This window comes from Copadichromis virginalis, linkage group LG15 (assembly GCF_057382275.1).
Source record: "Copadichromis virginalis isolate Kocher_CV1m ecotype Utaka linkage group LG15, C_Virginalis_male_GT1.1, whole genome shotgun sequence".
Taxonomy (NCBI): domain Eukaryota; kingdom Metazoa; phylum Chordata; class Actinopteri; order Cichliformes; family Cichlidae; genus Copadichromis; species Copadichromis virginalis.
The window spans coordinates 40304718-40327523 of NC_140632.1; the positions used below are offsets into that span (position 1 = coordinate 40304718).

A 22806-nucleotide genomic window follows, 5' to 3' on the forward strand; every position below is an offset into this window, starting at 1 on the left:
CCTTCAAACCTTTGTCATGGATCATATATACAGAAACCCATGTTTATTATTATGTTATCATGTTTATTATGCTTTTACACTTAAATAGTTGTTATGTGTGCTTTGGGCTTTATTCTTTTTACAATAGACTTTTGTCACTCCTCTCTGAAGTATTTTGAATTGTTCTAAACTGCACTAAAGTGTTGTGTAGCTGTGTAAAGCCTAGCTGATAATCCTGTATATAGCTTCTTCACTTTTTACTCTGTCTTTAATAAATGAAAAATATTTATAAAAAGAACTTCTCAACACCTCCTTGCGTGCTCCTCCTCCTCATTATAGCAGATTGTGGTTGTCAGAGGATTAAACTTGGCCCCGGACTCACCGCAGGCTGTTGTCCTCCGACTTCTCTGCTGTCTGAGGACCAGATTGAGGACAATGGGCCTGCTGAATATTATCAGCTCTATCAAAGACCGAGCTGAAAAGTTTCTAAATGAGAAAAATGTGGTGACGGATATTCTGGGGAAAATGGAGGAGAAAACTGGGATCAAGAAGAAGGTCATTGCTCTTGGTACGTGTGATTTAATCTTCTAGAATTATTTTTTCCCAACTTGCTGCTTTGTGTAGTAGCACATGGCTAATTCTGGATCATTCTGCTCTCGTTCTAGATGTAGTTGGTTTGTATAAAGCTTGTTGCAGGCCAGTGGAAACCTGAAGAGGATTCAGTTAATCCTCCTGTGATCAGCTACCGTCCACAACAGGAAGCTGGGAATGTTCAGGAGGTTTTCTGCTTCGTTTATTCTGCAGTTAATCCTCTGCACTGATAAATATTTTGTCATACTGAACTCAGATAAACTGGCTCTGCGGCCCTCGGGGTTTTAGCATCGTTAAGCTCCTGGTTTTGTGGCAGTGCCTGCTTCATTGTGTCCAGTTCCTTGATAGGACATGTATCACCCTGAGCTGAAAGCTGAAAGTCTTCTGTTTAGTACTTTCTCTGACTAAGCAGTGATGGGCAGAAGTCTCCTTATCTTCTTATGTTTTAGTTCCTGGATCAACTATGTTAGCAGCTTTAAAGGACTGGTTTTACCCCAGTTTGATGCTGGTCCTACGCAGAGCTTACGTGTAACTTTTTGCCTGCTGCACAGAAGACCAGTCATAAAATATCTGTGTAGGCTTCATACCAGGAGTCCTTCACTCTGAATGGGTAAATATCTACAAACACTAATGTGGTTCAGTGAAACCTGCGGGAGTCTCAAAGCTTTCTGCAGCTGTAACCTTGAATAACTCTCTCTCTTGGGGAAGACAAGATAACTCTTTATTGTTATTGCACAGTCATACGTGGCTCAATAGTACAATGAAATTGGAAAAACTGAAACTGGGACTAGTATCTTGTGTGGAACTAAAGCTGTATTTTAACACCTTTAATTAAATTCTCTGTCACAGTTTGGTTTAGACAAAAAACCCCAAACAAATTCTGATAGGACACCAGATGTTTGAGGTACCACGATAACTGGCTAATGATCAAAGCCAGTCATTGTTTACAATGATACATTATTTCATAAGCATAAAGGGCACTTTAAACAATGACAGGTGATATAAGAGAATTATAACTGCTTAGAAACAATCAAAAGAATAATCGTACCCACACTGGCAGCTCATCCAGTTTCACACGTTTGCAGCAACAAATGGAGAATCTTTTAAAAGAAACTTTGTTACAGCAAAATACACAAGACTTCACTTGTGACGTCAGATTTTATAGATTTTAAAATGTTTTCACAAATTTAGCAAAACAAAGCTAAACAACAAAAACAACAACAACAAAAAACTCCAAAAAACCCCCCAAATAATCCCCCAAAAACAAATCCTAACCTTCTCCCCATCGACAGATTTTTGGTAATCTTTTGGGTATCAAGAGGGTAACAGAAGCTGAGGTTGTTAACAGGATTCTTTCTTTTGACTTTATTATACATCTTTACTGTCAGTTGTTTCCTAGACCATGTGGTCCCTAACATGGTCACAACATGTTAGCCATTTAGATGGAGGCCTGTTAATTATTTTTAGTCCTGTGTGGACATCACAAACTAATACAGATCCAAATATCCTTCTTGATCCTGGGACCCAATTCCTTTGGTGGAAGGTTGAAACTTCCGGCCTTGGAAGAGTTACACAGACTCTCAGACTGTTCTTCATATTTAATTATTTTGGGATTTATTGTCTTGTTGGGTTTCTGGTTTCAGGAATTTTAATTAGTTTGCACCATGTTACTTCATCTTCATTTCTAAAGGGCAAATCATCCAAATTAGCAAACTAAAAATGGGGTGACTGGAGCTCAGGTGGTAGAGCAGGTCACCTACTAACTGGAAGGTGTTTCAATCCCAGTCTGCTCCAGTCTGCATGCCAAATATCCTTGGGCAAGATATTAACCCCGTGTTGCTCTCCGATGCATGGATGGGAGTATGAATGTGTGTGAATGTTAGACAGTAAGCGCTTAGAAACAGCTACGAACAAAGTGCTTGTGTGAATGTATAAGTTGTGTAAAGCACTCTGAGTGCTCAAACAGAGTAGAAAAGTGCTATATAAGAACCAGTCCATTCACCATAAAAATGGCTTTTCCCTCTCAAACCGCTGCTGATTGATATATTTCCATCCAGCTTTGACAAAGAAAACCTCTGTGGCTTCAGGAGTTCATTGTTTGGCTCGAAATAAAAAACGTTTCTGCCATAAAATCTTAAAGGCAAAACCTCAGTGTGTCCATACTTGATTTGTCTACGGTCAGTTCAGTAAAGGTTATTCAAACATCACAGCAGTGTGTTCAGTGTTAACAGAAAATGGGAAGAGAACAACCACGTTGCTCTACTTCTGCCTTTCCTGCTGAATTTCTAAAGCTGTTGCACATTATATTGTTTTATAAATATGTCGACATTTTTACAAGAAAGTTTTGTTGTTTTCTAAAAATAGATACAGATCAAACAGCGTATTTTGTTGGTAGTGTTAAAAGGGCTCTCAGGTCCGTGTGAACACAGTGATCCAGTGAGCAGGGAACAGCAGTGTATTGAGAGCACGTTGATGCTGGTGCAGTGGATTTGTAGCACATTAAGCAGGACATGATGTCAGCGTGGTGCCTGGTGCTCGCTGTCTCCTGCTCTGAGCCTTGACGTTAAAGCTGATTATCCACAGAGACAGGCAGCAGAGCAGCGCCGCCTCCATGTGTGAACAGCAACATAAGCTGATCAGAGGTAGGACACTTTTTTACAGTACTTCCTGTCTGTCTGGCTGTCAGCCAATCAGTGAAATTTTGCTTGTTGTTCAGATTTGTTTTGATATTTGGCTGAATCGCCCACACTGTTGGTCTGTGAGCTCTGCACTCTGTGCAGAGAATATACCTTGTTATTCCTGTCTTACATGGATAACGAAACAGGTTTTACTTCCTGTTCATGATGGACATAACCTTTCTTCATTGTAAGTTATGGAAGGCTATGAAATATATGGAAATGTACATTTAGGTGGAACCACAGATCGCAATGCTGCCTCTTAGCAAGAAGAAGTCCTGAGTTTGAATCCAGTCTGGTGCCTTTCTGTGGGGAGCATGTTTCACCTGTGTTTACACGAGTTCTCTCTGGACACTCCAGCTTCCTCTCATAGTCCAAACACATGTTCATTGGATATGAAATCAAATTATGTAATGCTATGGCCCTGTTCTTTTGCCCACGTCTACATTGCTGGTCAGTAAGAAGTCTTTTGCAGGAAACACTTTCTTCTGCATGATTTTGGTTCCAAATTGGTCGAGTCTGTGCTAAACTGGCTGTTTTTTGCAATGCAGTCTAATGAAATAGACTATATTAATAAATAGCAGCAGTACATAGAAAACAAAACATCTGTGTCTTCATCCAGGTGCCGTCTCGCTGACCGGACTCTACCTGGTGTACGGATATGGTGCCTCCCTCCTCTGCAACCTGATTGGTTTTGTTTATCCAGCTTATTATTCGTAAGTTTTTATTTTTAATTTTTTCTTTTTTCTTTTCCTCGTTGTGGTAGGAAGTCATTGTCATACTCAGTGGATCCATGTGGCAGTCTCAGTATAACAACTGTGCCTACAATACACTGAGTTTTCTTGGTATTATTATCTTTTTGTGACATTTTTGGCATACAGCGATCTTTTCCACAGTATATATTTAATGATATTTGGACATTTTATGCATTTATATAAAGACATTTTACTACATTTGGAGACATTTCAAAAAATAATTTTATTAGAGATGTTCAGACATTAATGTCATTAAGCTTAAGGATGTTGTCTGGTGTGTATTCTGGTTTTGCCCTTGAAGAAGCACAACTGATAAAGATGACTTTGTCTGGATAATTTTGACATCATTGAAATTGTGACTGATTTCACTGTTAAAGTTTATGATATTTATATCTGTAATACGGTTCAGTGACTAAAGCAAATAGTCGTGTTACTGGTGCAGAGGCACAGAAGTCTTTATCATATTTGAAGGATCAACATGTTTCTCAGCTCTTTTACAATACTCCAACTTTGTGCAGAGTCAAAGCCATCGAAAGCCCGTGCAAAGAAGATGACACAAAATGGTTGACCTACTGGGTGGTGTACGGTGTCTTCAGTCTGGGCGAGTTCTTCTCTGATATTTTCCTCTACTGGTTCCCATTTTACTACGCTTTTAAGGTGAGATGACATGTAGCAAGCAATGATACATGCTAGACCCCTTTTTGGAGCATACCCTAAAGAACAAAATGCTTCTTTTAGGACGAAATATAGAAACAATATTGCATTTATATCCACTACTACCTTTTTTGAAGGGCTATGACCGTCATACTAGAATTGAGATCACGTAAAAGGTTTCAGTGACTCCAGTAATCTCCTTCTTATGTGGTTCCAGTGTCTCTTCTTACTATGGTGCATGGCACCAATGTCCTGGAATGGCTCACAGATTATCTACAACAAAGTGGTTCGGCCTGTCTTCCTTCGCCATGAGGCCACAGTGGACAACATGGTCAGCGACCTCGGTGGGAAGGCCATGAGTGCTGCCGAGAACCTCACCAGAGAAGGTAAAACTGGCCCAGGACCACCGCTAGGGCCTTTTACAGAAGATTTAAATATGTACGTACTTCCTCTCTCGCTCTTCTCCCTCCTTAGTCCTGACCACTCTGGTGAAGAATAAAGCCATGATCATACCATCGCCACCTGTTGCTCAGTCTGAAGCTAAAAGTTTACCAAGTACATCAGGAGAAACATCCACAGCTAAAGTTGGTCCATCAGAGATGAACGAAGAAAGAAGAGTATGTAAAATACACGTTTTCACCCTTTACTCAGTCCGTTCACTTTGAATTATATCAGTGAAAGCAGCTCAGGAAACTTGCAGTCTGCTGGTTTATGTCCTCTCTATAAGCTGCTGAGTGATGTGTTCTCACTCAGAAAGCCTTGTAGCATCTCTCTTTACTGTCAGTAACCCAGCTGGGAAAACTGATCAGCAGTCCCTTCAATATAGAATCCCACTAACACTGTTTATGTAGCGGATCAGTACTTGGAGTTCAAGAATTGTTTAGATCAAGTGGCTCTGATGAAAGCTGATTTGTTTCTATAAAAGTTGTCCACATAACTTACAGAAATCCACGGTTATTAATGACACCTGTGGCTGTTAAGTGGACTCCAGTTATGATTTTGTTGCTTGTGTTTGGCTAAAGTGGACTCACAGTTGATGCTGGAACAGACCTGTCCTTCATTTACATCAAGTGTTTATGTGTTCATATAGGAGATGAGGAATAAACTCTGACCTGTTGCTAATACAGCTATTTTGTTACCTGTTCCAGCCTTTCCTGGGTTAACCAGTTTGGTAAGTCAGCTGGTTAAGTGTTAAAAAAGTAGCACAGTGTTGTACAGACAGTGAATGTGGTGTGAAGCATGTAGACCAGCAGTGCTTTTAATGGTCTGAAGCTAAAACAGACAGGATACTTTATCCTAGGTGTGAAGACCTGAACTGACCTTCTAATATTCCCTCCTCAACTTTACCTGCAGCTCTTAGTGGTGCAGAAGAAACAGAAGCACTAGAAAATGATCTGCTTAGTAGTTTTCAACATTGGGTCAGAGTAAAGATCAGGACCAGAGGGTGAACTAAAGGCCCAGTATGAGATAAATATGTTTAGAAAATCTAAATTACTATTATTATTATTATTATTATTTTATCTGAAAGTGAGTAAGTCCAGAATTACAGTCTTGCTGCAGCTCTCCTTCCACACTACCTACACCAAAGCAGAACATGTGGGTTGGATGTGTATCAACATACCATGGTGGCAGAAACTTTACGCACACTCATCATTGGCATCGTCTGCATGAATCTCGTGGTATTTTGGGCTTTTCAAGATTTCTTTGAATTGTTCCTCTTCCCACGGTGGAATAACTGTACACCTTGCATGTTTAAAAAAAACAACAAGAACTGGATGCACTTTGAACTGATTTTGGATTTTCTCTAGTCCACACAGTCACATACCCCCACTAATGTTTGGTTAAATGTCCATTATCTAGTTGCACCTGGACCAGACACTTCTGGTATCCATCAGCAAGCTTTGAGCAGATATTTAACCACTCTTCTTGGCAGAATTGTTAGAGTTTATTTGTGTTTCAGTTGTGTTCATGTTTGTATTCTTCTGACCATCTGTGGATTAGTGAAAAACATTAAAATGTCCCAAACCAAGTACCCATGACATTCATGCCCATGATGAGTGTGCGTAAACTTCTGACCACAACTGTACATTCAGAGATTAATTTAAGTATTCAAATTAATCCATGAGGTTGTTTTAGGAACCCCCCCCCCAAATAATTCACTTTTCACTTCCCATTTTAATGTTTTTTGTTTCTAACCTTTGGTTGTGTCTGTTATATGTCTGCTCATCAGGATGAACTCAGTGTAGACTGATGGTAAGTTACTCACAATGACAAATCAAAGTAATACAGAGGTGATAAATAACTTTCTTTCTAAAATATTTTCTGAAAGTCAAACTTCACATCCAGATATTTGTGTTCTGTTCAAACAGTTTCTACAACTGAGCTGGAGAGTAAAAAGTTAGCTTGAGGGGAGGTGGGGGATTAAATACGTCCTGTAATTGAATTCAATCAGTTTTTTTTAACTATTAAAGGAGATGAACATGAAAAGGAAGCAAACAAACACTCAGTTACTTTAAATAACCAAGTAACAGGATTTAGTTTGTGTGTTGAAAACACGCCATAATAAATACATTCTATGTCTATGCTTCTTATTAACGTAATAATTATGGTAGGATTTTACTTTACAAATTAATAAAAGAAGCAGGAAATCACAAACCGGTAAAATAATAAATGAGACTGTGTTTCTTTGCTGTTTATTCAGTTCTTTAGATAGCAGCAGAGGAAGAGGAGGAGCCTTGGTGAGGAAGAAAAGGAGGGAAAGAGGGTTTTTCCTCATCATCCTGACAGATTTCAACAGGATTGTTACCTCTGTCAAAGAGACTGATTTCCTTTTTTTAAAAATCATGTTGTAGTTGTGCAGCAGGACATTGTGAAAAGATCTTTTTACTTCTTTGTTTCAAGATTTCTGGGAACAATTCTTTTCTTCTTCTTTTTTTTAAGTTATTAAATCTTTTCTATGCAAACCTCCTGAATCTGGATTATAAATAACTCACAGAAGCTGTATTGTTGCCCTGGATTTTACTTGTTTCTACTGTCCTGATTCAGATAGAAGACCCAGAATCTAAATGTCTGCTAAAGTAAATCAAGCTCACATCCACACTTCATAAGAATAAGTCAAAAGTTCACCTTACATTTAAAGATTCTTTATGAAATAAAATTAAGTGTTGGTTTTGTTATAGGCTGGTCTGACCTAAGTTTGTGGGGATTCTACTTTTGCAGCATAACTATGGGACTGCTAGCTGGCTGGATTGTTTAGCTGAGTCTGTCAAAGTCTTTGCAGATGTGATCATTTATTTTCAGACCCGGGCAGCTAAAGACTTTTTCCATCATCTGCACTTAAATTTTTCCAAATACTTGAATGAACTGGCTTCAGCAGAAATGATTTCTGTTTTGTCTTATTTGCAGGATCTACTGTTTAGCACAACGCTTGCCGCACTGCTTTTTTTGGTGCCCAAGGATTCCAATTATTTCTCTTCGTGACTCGCTCTGCCCTCTGACTAGTTTGACTTTATTTTTTTTTATTTTTTTTACTAGTTTGACTTTAGATGAGTAGCTTCTTTATTCTTCTCATAGAATAAATGACAATTTTTTGTGTTGCCAGGGAGATCTGTTATTTAGGTGTATCATGAGCATAACAAGGCAAAAATGGACAGTACTCTAGTAATCAGAAGGTCATAGTCACATTCTTTGGGTGCAAAGAAATACGTCATGTGTTCCTGGATAATACTGTATAATCACAGTAAACAGGTGTACTAGAGTAGTAGACCTGTTCCTATTTGAGATGAATGAGATAAATGAATGCTTTTGTGCTATTGTGAGCTAAGCAGAGTCATGGAGCTGGAAATGAGATCCACTTTACATGAGAACTGTGCAGAATAATTCAATTTTCACTCTTCAGCTAAACGGCTTCTTTAATGTGTTCACATGTTTGCACATTGTTGTGATAGACTGTGACATGCTTACCTGATGGAGTTTGCACTTGACCTTTTTTTTTATCATTTGTTATGTAAGTAGTTGCACACTTGACTTTGTAACAGCAGCAGTTGGCTCTGTACTTGGCTTTGCATGTTTCTCCTGTTCGTACAGTAAAATCTAACCTCACTGTGTCACACATGCTTTAGTTTATTGCACCTTCTGTTTTTATTTTTGAAATATTGCCCACATATTGTTTCTATGTGCATTACTGCCACCTTCTGGTACATTACATCCTGGAAACAAAGACAAATTACATACAGTACTTTAAGATAAAAAACAAACATTCAGGGTTTCCTATGAAAGTCTTTACAAATATCTGAAAATCTTGCCCATCCCTGCTAATGATGACAGTAAGATCATCGTTTTCTTAACACAACTCTCCTCACCAGCTCCTACCAAGCATGCAGGAAAAACTATAAAAACTCTTTGCAAACTAGCAGATTTACTGATTCGTCTTCTATCAAAAGAAAATGAATGTGCAACAGTTTAAACAGTTTCTGACATTTTTCAGCAAATGTACTGAACAACTGCTGGTTTGGTTAATATTCATATATAATTATTGCACATGTATGAAGGTGAACAACATGAGAACTCCTTCCCAGTGAAGCTAAAATATGTCCATCCCGTCATGGTTGGATTCCTCATTTAGGAGGTTGCATGTCAGGAGGTACTGTTCCAGTCATAAGAGAATACATGTTACCGGCATTTTTTTAAAGCAAACTGTGAGCAAAGCCAAATGGGAAATGCTACACCTGAACTGAAGTGATTTTATTATTCAAGCTCTGATTCTTGATCTGATCTTCTCTTCAGTTCACTTTTTTCTCCACACAAGTCTGTTTGAATCGTGTATTGTTACGTTATTTTCAAATTCATTCTTAAAAGGACAATTTCAAAGGCTTTAATGACTTGCTGGAAAATGTTTGTGACAGAGAATTAATTTTACATACAATTTATGGTGAATCCGGCATCAAAATTCAGAAGAAGAGTTTTTAGCTTCTGACTTGTCATGTGACGCGTCCGACGTGCTGACGTGGCAGGCGGCGTACTGACGTGCGTAGGTTTAAGTTTGTTTGCTAATGTTAGCCGTATTATCAGCAGAATTAGCTTGTTTTTTTGTGCTCCTTAGTCCGGGTTAACGAACAGTGAAGACGGGGAACGACTGTCGAGACGCACTGCAAGGTTTCACCAGCCAGGACAAACTCTGGTAAGTGCTGTGCATCAGCTACGCCTAATGCAGCCGAACCCTTATTTCATAGATTCAGAAATAATATAGAACCTCTATCCAGCTAAAATAAATGCATGTGTCGTAGTTAAAAATACTTCTCAGCAATTTTCAGAATTTTTTTCCAAAATTCGGCTTCAAAATATTCCACCGGTTAATTACAGTTTTATTTTTTTTTTCTACATTTAGCTGCAAATCGTTTTTACAGTGATTAGGCTAGCCGCTAGCATTGCTGTGTTCGGCTCTATAAAGAGAAAGGAATGGATGAAGTTCATAAAGTACACTCTTATGATTTAGATAATTCTTGAATGACTTGCTTTAAGCCGACTTGGCGAAGAAGAACGCAGCAGTTTGGAAATATATTTAAAACGCTTTTTATTTTGCGAAAGATCCTCCACTTTTTTTCTAAATGGAGCTTAAAGACAAACAGTAATAGTTTGGTGATAAAATTGCTGTTGAACACGAGAAGCAGATTTGGACCTCATTAAATAAACTCTGTTACCCGGGGTCAGGTTTGTGTTGCATGCAAGCAGCTGGAGTTCAAACTGTAGGAGAATGAATATTGGCTCTAAAAGTAAGAAGCGGATGGTGCTGCCCAGCCGTCCTGAGCCCCCGACCGTGGACCAGATCCTGGAAGACCTCGACAGAGCTGCTCCTGATGACCCGATCTTCAGCATCCTAGAAAAGACTGGACAAGGTGACTCCACAAGGACGTGTATAGGGTGGGGATGATAGTGAGTGGCAACTTTTAAAACTGGGAGCACTGGGAAGGAGAGACAGAGAAAGAGCAAGTTTGGGATCTTTCATTAAAGCAGCATGTCAGAAGCCACAGTCACTTTTGTCACGACTGATGATGAATATAAGGGGCAGAAATTGTCATTTCACTGGCCATTGTAAGTAGCTTCTTGGTCAGGAAAAAACCCACAAAGTAAACCATTTTATATTATTTTTGAATAGTTCAGCATATTTGAAGTAGGGTGGTGTGATGTTGTCATCTACTCTTTTGTGTTTGAATCAATTTTAGTGATTTAAACTATAATCTCCAAGTCAAGCAATGTGGTTTGACGGGGTGCCACTTTGGCTCGGTGGGCGAGCAGGCAGCCACATGCACTTGCTGGGTTTGACAACAAAACACAATGGGAGTGATTTTGGGGAGACAATAACGTGATGTAATGGCTGCAAAAGTGACAGAAAGCAGTACATGCACAGGATTGGACTGAAACGTGCTAAAAGGAAGTTCATCTGTGAGTAGGGCTGCTCAATTAATCGAATTTTAATCACGATTACGATCTGGGCTTTCAACGATCATTAAAAATGACTGAGCCGATTAAGATAAGATAAGATAGAACTTTATTTTTATGTCTTTATGTCATCCATAAGGGATGCATTTGACATATGTTTAACATATTATAGCCCAACAAGTTACTTATAGCACTTTAAATATGAGCAATCGCTTTTTGGCAAATACCGGAAATCAGTTTTTGGCAGACAATCACTTTTTGGCACAACACCGGTCCATGAAAATATTGTCGGGCATAAACGGTCCGTGGCGCAAAAAAGGTTGGAGACCGCTGATTAAGAGGACCCGAGGGAAGCTCGGAAAGCTAAGCAGAAGTTATTTGGAGAGGAGAGTGACTGCCGTTGGTTGAAAAGACAGGTAAAAAAAAACTTCAGTGGTGTTGCACACTATTTTATATTATTTTTCAAAGTCATTATTCAATACATTGTTATTGTTAACCCTTTAAAGCCGGTCAGAGCAGCACGCTCAGTTTTGTGTAACTATTTTTAAATCCCTGTAGAACCAGAACCGTGTAAGCTAGCGCAATATTTTGTTTTGCATATGAAACCGGAGGAGTTGTACTTACATCTGATGCCATCAGCTTGTCCTCGGTCACGGTTTCCTTCCACATAAATCTTTGCAAAAATTGCATAAAAAGCGCTTGCAGGAACAAAAACATAATATTCCAGAAACACGCTTTGCCGATCCGACCAGCTGTTCGTAACACTTCACACATTAAAACAGAAGTCAGCGCGAACTATCGCATGTCGCCATTTCCTGGCCGAAACCGGAAGTGACGTCATTTTCGCGGAAATTGTAGTTTTTTACTTGTAGGCCTTAAAAGCCTATACTGGTCATGTTTGACTTTTCTGAATAGTTGCTGTGATGCTTAGAACTCAAACTGCACTGCTGGAAATAGTTTATTTTGATGCACCTGCTGTTTTCTTTGCAAATTTGCATCATAGGATTGTTTTTTCGTTTTTCCTGCAGTATATAAAAATTGGTGTATCTCCAAAATAAAACTATGAAGACACTCAAAATAAATTTCCTGTTGTTGTAAACTATTTTTTGCAACTTTTTTGTATTTAAAGTTTTGAGGGATAAGCCTCTTAAATTTCTCCAAGTAGAAATATATGTAAAAAACCCAAAAACGATTTTCAATTTTTTTTGTAGTTTATTGGACTTTTTTGCAATTAATGTAGTTACTATGGACTTAATGCATACATATTATTAAAATATGGGCTATAACAGTTGTATAGCAACTTGAAATGCTCCCACAAATGGCACTACAACATGTAAAAAAATAATATAAGCTCTGGCGGACTTGGTTCTATGGTAGATCTTAAAGGGTTAAATAAATATCGTCAAATAATCGAGATCTCAATTTCAGTGAAAATAATCGTGATTATCATTTTTGCCATAATCGAGCAGCCCTATCTTTGAGGCAGAAAAAGATACAGCTAATTGCATGACTCCTAATAATGTAGAAACACATTTACTGTTAGTTTAGTCATGTTACTCTCTCCCCCAGTGTTCAAGGTCTGTTAGTGTGTTTTTGTAGTGTTTTTCTAAGGTGCCGTGTATTTGACCTCTCAGGGACACTGTAGATTTCTTGCTTCAAACTTCATCCGACGCTGCTGCTTTATAGCAGATATATAAACTGATCGAAATCTCAAGGTTTACTCTGTTTCCTCCTCAGACGTGCCCCGTGCCGCAGACAGCGAGGTGGAGCTACGGTTCCAGAAGTGTCGTCGATATCTGGAGCTGAACAAGGAGCTGCAGGAGGCTCGGGACCGGCTGGTGCAGCAGAGGGTAGAGCTGAAAGCAGCAGGAGAGCAGGCAGACAGAGAGGTGGAAGAAATCAGAAGTCAACAGCTCTGATTTGACCTTCCCTGTTGGACAGACTCTCCTTGTCATTCGTGGTCTGGCTCGGTTTCACTGAAGTCTTCTCAAACTCACTGACTCGGCACAAACCTGCGCTGGTGCCACTGCGTCAGGCGCACAGCACTAGCTGACCTCTAACCCTAGAGCAGAAGTACATGATTTTGTATACCTAAGGATTGTTGGAGATCAAGACTACTTCACAATAAGTCTGATGCTGAGCAAAGCTTTAAATGTGAAGCAACATGAAGAGTTTGATGTCAATCATTACTAAATTATAATTAGTATAGTTAATGTCTGTCATGTAGCAGTTTAATATTTCACATTTTTCCAGTTGTATGTTAACTCAGATTGAAATAAATGTTGATGTAATGGATCAAGCAAAAGTGCCAGATTACATACTGTAAAGGGGAAAATAAAATGATCAGAGTTGTTTGGTTAATCGGTATCTTAAAGAAAGCAAGAAAGCACCTTGTCTTAAGAATTGCTGCCCAAATTACATTTACTGCCAGTTTGTTGTTTCTACAGGTTCCTGTAGGTCATTAAGGCTTTAATTCAAAATCAAGAAAAAGAAGGCCGTAAACACCCCCCCCAATAAAGTTAAAAAAAAAATTAATGGTTGTATTTAGAGATGATGTATGTTTGACATTTGACTTTGAAAGTCATTTTTTATGAAGAAGCTGTTGTTTGAATATCATTTGCTCAGAGTTATTTTTTATAAAACGCATTAAGCTTTTAATCATCTTTGGAAAATTGCTGCTTTTCACAGTGTAACCATACTTTTTTAATACATAGTTTGGGAGATTTTGTTTACAAGTTACATTTTGTATGCAATAAAACTGCCATCAGAAGAGGGCAGCACTTTACCAGAACATTTTAGTGTTGGGTCCAAATAAAGTGAAATCCGTATAAGAAAGCTCCTACCGGCTATAAAGACACACTAACCAGTGAAACCTGACATTTGCTCAAAGCAAATTACTACTTGTTACGACTCCGGCGGTGTGGACACCCCTGACTGGACAGAACGTCGACACAGCTGTTTAAGGAAACACATCACTTTTTATTGAATGAAGACATTTAAAATGACATACGTCTGTTTTGCACGTTACCATGATACCTCTGGAGCCTTGTTCATGCTCACGATGCTTCGACCAAGTTCACAGTTAGGTTCAGACCTGCATTAAACTTGTCTCCAGTCACGCATAAACAAGGCACCAGCAGAGACTCAGATGGTATTTGTCTCCCTGCTCATCTTGTTCACACCTCATTCAGTCTGGATGGGGCTGCTAATGTGATTCTGCACCCTAAATCTGTCTTTTGAGTGTCAAACACTCAGCTAGTTTCCTCTCAGGTCTACAGTTACAAGCTCAAAAGGTTTTCACTGGATGTTCAGAAATATTTTAATCATTATGTTTGAATATTTTTCCCTGGTTAGGAAAGCTCAGATCAGATTTCTTTTTTTAACCGATTTATTATTGATTAATATTCTACTTATTTACTCAATTACTTGTTAGGTCTACATCATAAAAGAGTGAAAAATATCAAATGAAGATTAAATGTTATGTCAGAACAGGTAATTTTTTTACATCTTATTGATGTGACTTTTCTTCCTTTGCTTTTTCATGGGGAATATGTCAAGCTAAGGATTTAACAGGTTATTTGATTTTTCTGGTTTGCTAAGTGATAAAGTAGCAAACAGCTGCACCTCTTAACTGCTCTCCTAACAGTTTAAAAGACTAAAACACTGTGACTTTCTCAGCTTTGTTGAACCACACTACTGTAATCATGTGCGCAGTGTTCTGCAGATGTTTTCAGTTACTTCTTCCAGAGCTTTGCACAAAATCCAATCGTGTTTGACACTCAAGAGATAGATTTCTGTAGTGAATCACTTTTAAAACTTTAAATTGGTGTTGGGACTTGAAAGGATTGCATTCGGAAGCTTCTTGGGTTTTATTGAAACATGCTTTGAGAACACAGTAAGGAATTATGTTTTTTTAAATTACCGGCCCCCTTAACGTAGACTAACTTTCATCCCATTCAGCTCAGCGGGCACACATGAAAGAGTGATGGTACAATTACAGAGAATATTCATCGTCTTTGTATTTTCCACCTATCACTACTTTTACAGCAATACAGTTAAGCGGATATTAACACATTATAAAGACTTCCAGAAGATGACTTCTGTGAGAACGCACGTCTGTCCACTCAAAGCCCGACCATCAGTGAAGTAGCAAACAGTACCTGAATCTAGTAGCAAACACAACGTCAGAGGCATGGAGTCGCTTTGCTCATCTATGCTGACAGCTTATATCTTTATAGGTTTTTGCAGCACAACAATACAGATGGCAGGTAACGCTGTTGTCGGGCTTTGGAGAGTATATTAACACTGAATATTATTCAGTGTCCACAATGTTAACAGGTGTGTGTATACAGTCAGTGAATATATTAGCATGCTGTCAGGGAGCGACACCAAGGCTCTTCTACCCACCACGGAGCTGTAGTATATCTGCATATTTACAATACTGATTAAGACACATTAAGAGAACTGGAAAGAGTGAAATCGTTCAGAATCTGCTGATGCTTTCTGTGGAAGATGCTGTAATATTTCTGCATGTTTGGGTCATTGCAATTTTCAAATGACAGAGTAGAACTGTTTTATGGAAATGCTCAATTTAAACTGCTATAATTCATTGCTGTAGAGTAAAAGTTTTGTATAGCAATATACATTCAGACATTCACTAAACACATGTGCAATCTGACTCGACAGCTGCGGCATGATGTCTGCTTTTATGATGCTAATAGATTGTCAGAAAGGTGTTAATGGTATTGTTCACTGTCAAGGTCATAATGGATAGTTCTTATATTTTGCCCCTCTAAGCGAATGGACAAAATGTTAGGAAGATTAACCAACATTTCACTTGAAATAAACATAATTATCACCTTTGTGTTAATGTAAAAAAAATCCGAAAATGTGTGGTATAGCTGTTGTGCAAGACTGGACAAAAATATGTTTGGTGTGAACAAGAAGTTCTGAGAATAGGACCAAGAAAATCATTTCGATTTACACTTCTGACTTTCTGTCCAAGCTCATCTTTTTGGGCATGTCCAGATAGCGTCTAATGTGGCTTTATTTGAATGATTATGTGGAAGTCCTGTCCTCGTGCACTTGGTGAGAACATTCAGTGGAAATGACTTGAAATGTTGTGCATCAAAAAGCAGGACTTTTAGAGAGATCTAAAAATGATGACCATGAATGTGAGACTGACCAATTGTAAATCAGGAAAGGTTTGTGAATTCTTTTTGGACCTTTTTAAAAGTAACTTTTTGATCACACCTTGTATATTCATGTTGTCGAGTAAGCACGCCCAAAACCTCAACATATTCATTTTCACTTTCATTTTGGTATCCAGATTTTTCAGTTTTGTACTAGTTACATTTTTATCATTTAACGCATTACAAAGGATGCCTTTGAAAAGACAACAATGCGTTGAGTTTTCAAAAAACATCCACAAAGTGTATACACACATCAGGAAATTAATAAAATAGGAAAATTCACAGAAATACAAGTGTAATATTGATCGAGAACAGCGATTTGGGGGAAAAAAGTGCATTTGAGCAACTGGTTTCCTCGGAAATGTGGAAAACCTACTGGGCTCTGTATGTAACAGGAAAGGCTAACATCATATTCAGCTGAGCATGGAAGGAGGACTCCAAGCGATGATGTATTTATGTAAAAAATACTTTACATGTTAGTGTATTTATGTCAGTAAGAGTCTGTCAACAGTCTGCCACAGTTTGAACCTTTTTATGTAGAAGTCCAACCAAGTGATCATTCAAAAGTTTGCATAATATTGGTCTTTTTAATCGATTGTGTCCAAGAGACTGATGATATACGTGCTGAAATTTCTAATTTCTACTAGGCAATGATTATTCTACAAATACAAAAAAAAGGAGTACAAAAATGCACGTTCTCTTCATGTGAGATTTTCCTTAGAAGTGCAATAACTGACAGTTATTGGTGGTTTGTTCAGGTCAAACTTGCCTCAATGCATACATCCAACTTTGTATGAATGGTAGAAGGAAGCCATAATCAATTGCTCAGAGAAAAACTTTGATTCCAGTGAATGGTTTAAATAAGGGTCAATACCCGAGGTATGGGGACCAGCACACTCCTCATCTGTCCATCTGAGTGCTGGGTCATCTGTATCAACCAATAATCCACCAAATACCCCATGGCTCACTTTTTCCCCCCTGACTTCTCAATTATTGTCCCTGCTTGGTTCTGGCTGTCTTGTAGACAGCATGTCATGGGGCTGGGGATGTAATTAAATGGAGTGACTCGTGCAGCCTTGCTTGGGGATCCCTGTCGGAAAGTCACAACTCCACCCATGTGGCTATCTGCTGTTCCAGTGGAGATGGTGCTCCTCAGAGAGCCTTCGGAATCTCCTTCCTGGAGGTTACTCCCAGAGGTGGCACTAATCTTTCTGAGGAGGGCCAGTCTTGCTACTTCCTCAGAGATCACTGGAGCTGTTTCGACTGTAGGTGAGGTACTTGAGTTGGTCTTGTTATTTGATAAATCTTCTGTCTGGACGGTTGCATCACTTGTCTTGCGGGATGCAAGTAGAATGGTTGGCAGTTTTCCTGGAAGAGCTGGTGGCTTTGGCTTTTCTCCATCAGGAGAAGGCACCAGAGGTAATGCATTTGCTGGCAGAGTACTCTTCAAGATTTGAGGTACATCTTCATCCCTGATCCTCCTCCAGGTAACTCCATCTTTTAGACGAGATGCGGACCTCTGCCCTTTCTTCTTGGTATCATCCTCACTCTTCGCTCTTCCACTTGAATCAGATGAAGAGGAGCGGAGGGAAGAACGACTGGTCACTCGGCTCAGTATGTTTATGCTTGGTGATGAGGCATGACGTTTAAAGGTGTCCTTGTCTTGCTGCTGCCTGAGTCCAGAAAGTCTTCCAGGTCCATTTCGCTGAGCCACCCTGCAGGGGCTTTCAGAGCTTGTTCTCCTAGCTGAGCGTCTTGAAGATAGGTCCCTTTCACTGGATGTTGCTCTTGATAGAGTTGCTGTCTGCTTGTGAAGGCCGGTGTTTGGCCTCTGGATTTGTTGTTTTTGATCTGGATCTTTTACTTGCACCCTTCTTGGGGGTTGCACAGCAGCCTTAAGTTCCTGACATCGGGATGAGCACAAGAAGACAGCTGAAGCTCCAGGAACTGCTCTGCGAGGTGATCCATTCTGAGATCCTGGTGTATTGCGAGCAGAGCTGTCACGTCTCAACATGGTCTTTGATTCCTTAATGAAAGTTAGCTGTCTCAAGAATCCATTGCGATCAGACTCACTGCCACTTGAATGGACAGAAGTCATCCTAACGAGATCAAACCGATTTGCTGGTACCACCCTTTTCCCATTGACCTGATTTGTTTGTCTACCAGTTGTTTGGTTTGTTACCAGTGGGGACAATGGTCTGGGTTGCCTGACAGAATTTTGCATGAAAGGAATTCGGACAGGAGACTTTTGAGTTTTAGGTGGTGGGGATTTCTCATTTTGATTCACAACAGGAGAGCGTCCTTTTCTTTCAGGAGGACTAGTAGCTGGTGGGCTACTAGCTGGTGTAGCATTCTTTTTCTGGATGGATTTGTTAGTCTGAGCTGGAGAAGTTATCTTCTTCTGTGACTGTTTGGATGGTGTTGAGCTCTGCGATGATCCAGAAGATGAACTTTTTGGTATTCTTGGAGGTGGGGTAGAGCTCCTCTTTGGCAAAGACAGTTCCATATCCTGGGGGTGGCCTAGCCGGTGAAGGCTCTTTGATCTGTGCTGCGCTAGGTTTGGATTCTTTGGAGCATCTGTTTTGGTTGGTACTTTTCTGGGAGGTGGTCTTTGTGATGGAGCCGTCTCTTTTTTCGGTGTATAAATCACTGTCCTGCCTCTGAAAACCACTGGTAAGTTTGGAACTGGCTTGCGCTGTGCAAAGTCTAAAGGTTTATTTGCCTTTTTGTCCTTAGCAAACTTTCTTTCTTTGGGTGTAAAGCTGGATGTTGACATGAATGACAGGACCGACTCAGTCTCTTCAGAGGACGGGTCTTGAGACTTTGAAGCTTGTAGTCCAGTGACCACACAGTTAGCACCTTCTTGTATGGCTCTCCATTCAACACTATTGAGGTCTGACTCTTTATCCCATGCCATGTCATCACTATCTATTTCCTCATCCACGTCCCACCCACCAGAAACCTTGTGTTTTTGTTTTTGAGTATTTTCTGCTTTCTTTTTCCTGGCAGCCAACTTCCTTCTCTGTTTGGGCATGGCAGATGTTATGCACTTTTGAAGGAGATCGTCCTCTGAATCCATGCTGACAGAGCTTGGCGAGCTTTGCTCTTCGTATTGGCAGTGAATGTTCACTGGCTTTGTTTGCTGTACTATGTTCACTGCTTTATTGTGTCTGTTCTTGTACCATATTTGTTGGGCTTTTGATTTATGATCATCATATTCAGCATCACTCAGTGAACTGAGAGAGGAGCTGAGTGAATAACAAGCCATTGATTCATCTTTTATCAGATTCTGTTTTATCCTGTGAAACCCTCTGGACTTTGCTTGGGAATTATCTGACCGGCCAATATTTGTCATGCTTCGGGAAAGATTGCTTTTGCATGGTTCTCTGAAATGTTTTCGATTCATGACCTCATTGTCATTGTCATAGAAGCTGTTGCTGTCCTCTGAAGACAATGTTGGTTGTCGGTACATTTTATTTCCTTTTTGTGAACCCATATTGATGTTACTTTCTGTGTTTTGCTTAATGACAGGCAGTTCCAGTTTTCTGATGGGGCCTTGATCTTGTCTCCTTCTTTGTTGTTTAGGAGACTGTTCACGATTTTTTTGGTTTGCCACTCTATCAGCTACCTCTTTGCTCTGCATCAGCACCTTCTGAGTGGGAACGACATGTCTGGTTGTTCTGCTCATTTGTATCTCAGGTGAGTAGTTCATCCGGTTGGGTTTGTGGAAATGTGAGAATATTCGCAAGTCTTCAATCCTCTTTGCCTCATCGTTCTGTTTGTTCATCCCTTTAGCTGTGCAGTCTTTAGCCCCCCTCTCCCTCACTGGATATTGCAGTGTTTCATCACTCAAAGATGTCGTGCTTGAGAAGTTGACAGGTGTTCCTTCTGCTGAATCAGTAAAAGATGAATCATCAAATTTTAAGTCTTTTTGAGGGATGACAATTCTTCTCCCGGGACACATTTGGGTTTTGCCATTTGGGAGCATCATGTAAACTGGAAGATGAATTGGTTTTCGGCCCTGGGAGTTCAGAATATGAGGAGGGATCGTGGTCATCAGGCAAGGTTTTACTTTTCTCAACTTTGATGGCATTGCTGAGTTGATGCATTCCTTTAAGATTTCTATGTCATCATCTGAATTGCCCTCACTGTATCGCTCCCCATTGTCATGTCCTTGCTCATCCTCCTCAGGGTTGTCGTTTTGCTGGAGCAGGGGAGTTAATTTGAGCTCTACATCTTTCTGTATGTAGTGCTCGTGTAGAGGTAGAGCACTTAAACTGGAAGCACAAGAGAAGTTCTCGGTGGGTTTTTCCACAGTAAAGTAGATCATTGTGTCCAAATCAGGAGGAAGGTTAAACCTCTCCTTAGAGTCTGCAATCTCCATGAACTTCCGCAGACTGCTTTCCCATTGCCCTGCTATTCCTGTCATCTGTGTTTCTGGCCCATTGGGCTCAACACAACATGGAGTTTTACTTCGACTGGGAGGCATGGTTTGCCCTGGGCTATCAGGAAGATCACTTGGGCTTATTGTTCCATCAATCATTTCACTGCATGGATCACTCTGAATTGAGCTGGCAATGGAAGGAGACTCAAAGCTACCCAGTGAACTGACCGAGCTACAGCGACTCATTACCAGGGGTGTCTCATGGATGTAGTTCTCAGATGAACTAGAAGGTGATCGGTCTTCAAGTATGGCAGGTGAAGCTCCTCTTAGGAACACTTTTTCCCTTTTGGCTGGACATGGGATCTCAATGGGATTTGTCTCTTTGCTTGGGAAGGTTTTTGAATCAGTCATTAGCAGTTGACTGTCACTCAGATCCTCCAAGGTTTCATCCTCTTCAACTCTCTTCACCATTTCTCCATCTTCCACTTCAATTATTTCTAATGATGAGTCACTTTCCAGTTCATTTTCACTTTGCCCATCCAGAGCTCCATCGCCTGAGGAGAGGGAGGACAGCGAGCTACAGCGAGAGAAGCAGATTGGGGTATTTTCCACAGAATATTTCTGGACTGTCTCCATCGTTCCGATGGTTGGGCTTCGGGTTGAAGTGATTGGAGAAAATTTTGCAATACTCCCTCCTGTCATCACAGTAGGTACCCATGCTTGCCGCCTCATTGCTTGGGCAGCCTGGACATTGATAGCAGTCTTTGCTACACCAAATTTGGCTACACTCTGAATGAGAGGGACCTGTTGATAAGTAGGAGAAAGTTTTATTGAAGTCATGCTGACATCAGAGGACACTTTAGTGGATGCACTAACTGGTGTTTGTACAGGTGGATCTTGGTTCTTTTCTGTGTTTGCATTGCTGAGCTCTAGAACTTTTACATTTTTGTTTTCAGCAGAATCTCTCTCTGGAATTTCTTGCTGGCTACTCTCAATCAGGGCAGCAGGTCCTACATTAATATACTCTTGATGGGCCACTTTCAGGTCGAGCTGATTGGGTCGTTGCTGTTGCATCATTAGAGCTTTTGGTGAAGGGCGCATCTGGTCTTTGCTTCCGCAGTATCCATCACTGGTGCTGCCGCTGTTCAGACTATCTGTTGATACACTAGTATGGGCAGTTTTGAGGCGCAAGAGGGCATGGGCTCTGCTGAGCCGCTCCCTGTGGGCTAAGCTGCTTGTATCAGAGAGACGGCAGGGGGAACATGACTTTGCCCGGGCTTCATTGAGTTCATCCAGTCCATAAGGCCAGTCTGCCAGGTGGTCCTCAGAGCTTAGGCTTAAACTGTCCTCTGAGGATGTGTGCATGGTGATGTCCTCCACTAACCTGTCAATCTTGGCAACTGTGTTGGTGATCTTTTCTGCTAGCTTCTCTGCAGCAGCAGAGACCACATCATCAGGAGAAGCATGTTTCTTCTCGACAGTCTGAGGTGGGTCTACATCTCGCTCAGGCTCACTATCCCTCTTGCGAAGCTGGTTTTGCAGGAGGTTAGAGTTGGTGAGAAACATGGACAGCATGGAGAAACTCCCAGTGTCCAGGCTACTTGAGATGTTTGGAGCCTCATCATCATCAAAACAACCGGAATCAGATGCGTAATCCTTTGCCAAACTCTCGATGTAACGTAGTGGCTTGTTGAGGGTCAGGTGTTTGGGGCTCTGTTTCTCAAGGGTATCAAAGGTTTCTGCGAGATGTTTTGCATCCAACTCTGCCTCCAGAGCTTTCTGCTTCCTCATGTAGAGTGAGGGCATGCAAGACCCGGGGGATACAACCGCAGTGTCCTTATATTTAAGCGGTCGATTGGTTAGGAGGTTCCTTAAAGCTGCAGCGCTGCCCATGGCTATCATCTTGTGCTTGGAGTGGATAAGATTGCGCAGCATGCTAACTGCCCCGAGGTCCCACAGCAGCTCCTGGTCTTTTGGGCTTCTGGCCGAAAGGTTCCAAAGAGTCCCGCAGGCGTTGCTTACTATGGTCAGGCTGTGGGAGCGCAGGTGCTGCAGCAGAGTCTGGAGGCAGTTGTGGTCCCTGAGGATTTGCCTGCGAAGAAAGAAAGAATGTAGAAGGCACTTTAATAACTTTGCTA

General features: G+C 40.5%; 3 protein-coding genes across 5 annotated transcripts in view; 2 read left to right on the forward strand and 1 right to left on the reverse strand.

Annotated features, from left to right (window-relative positions):
- The first annotated feature begins 335 nt into the window (after positions 1-335).
- reep6 (receptor accessory protein 6) lies at positions 336-8763 on the forward strand. 3 transcript variants are annotated; one of them, XM_085433390.1, is made up of 6 exons: positions 336-547; positions 3868-3961; positions 4519-4657; positions 4872-5040; positions 5129-5271; positions 5745-8763. In XM_085433390.1, exons 1-6 carry the CDS (start codon positions 415-417, stop codon positions 5763-5765), a joined length of 699 nt encoding a protein of 232 aa, XP_085289516.1. In that variant the 5' UTR covers positions 336-414; the 3' UTR covers positions 5766-8763. The 3 variants fall into 3 exon arrangements, with proteins under 3 accessions (XP_085289516.1, XP_085289517.1, XP_085289518.1); XM_085433391.1 differs by having other exon boundaries at positions 337-547; positions 7356-8763; XM_085433392.1 differs by lacking the exon at positions 336-547 and adding an exon at positions 3071-3212.
- An 861-nt stretch (positions 8764-9624) lies between these two features.
- On the forward strand, positions 9625-16498 carry lg15h19orf25 (linkage group 15 C19orf25 homolog). Its single transcript, XM_085433393.1, has 3 exons — positions 9625-9833; positions 10364-10548; positions 12830-16498. Exons 2-3 carry the CDS (start codon positions 10407-10409, stop codon positions 13009-13011), a joined length of 324 nt encoding a protein of 107 aa, XP_085289519.1. The 5' UTR covers positions 9625-9833; positions 10364-10406; the 3' UTR covers positions 13012-16498.
- The window catches only part of apc2 (APC regulator of WNT signaling pathway 2), a 45136-nt gene continuing 36380 nt past the window's right edge, over positions 14051-22806 (reverse strand). The window contains exon 14 of the mRNA XM_085433388.1: positions 14051-22760. Coding sequence (XP_085289514.1) covers positions 17249-22760 — 5512 coding nt within the window. The 3' untranslated portion in view covers positions 14051-17248. The remainder of the gene's footprint in view (positions 22761-22806) is intronic.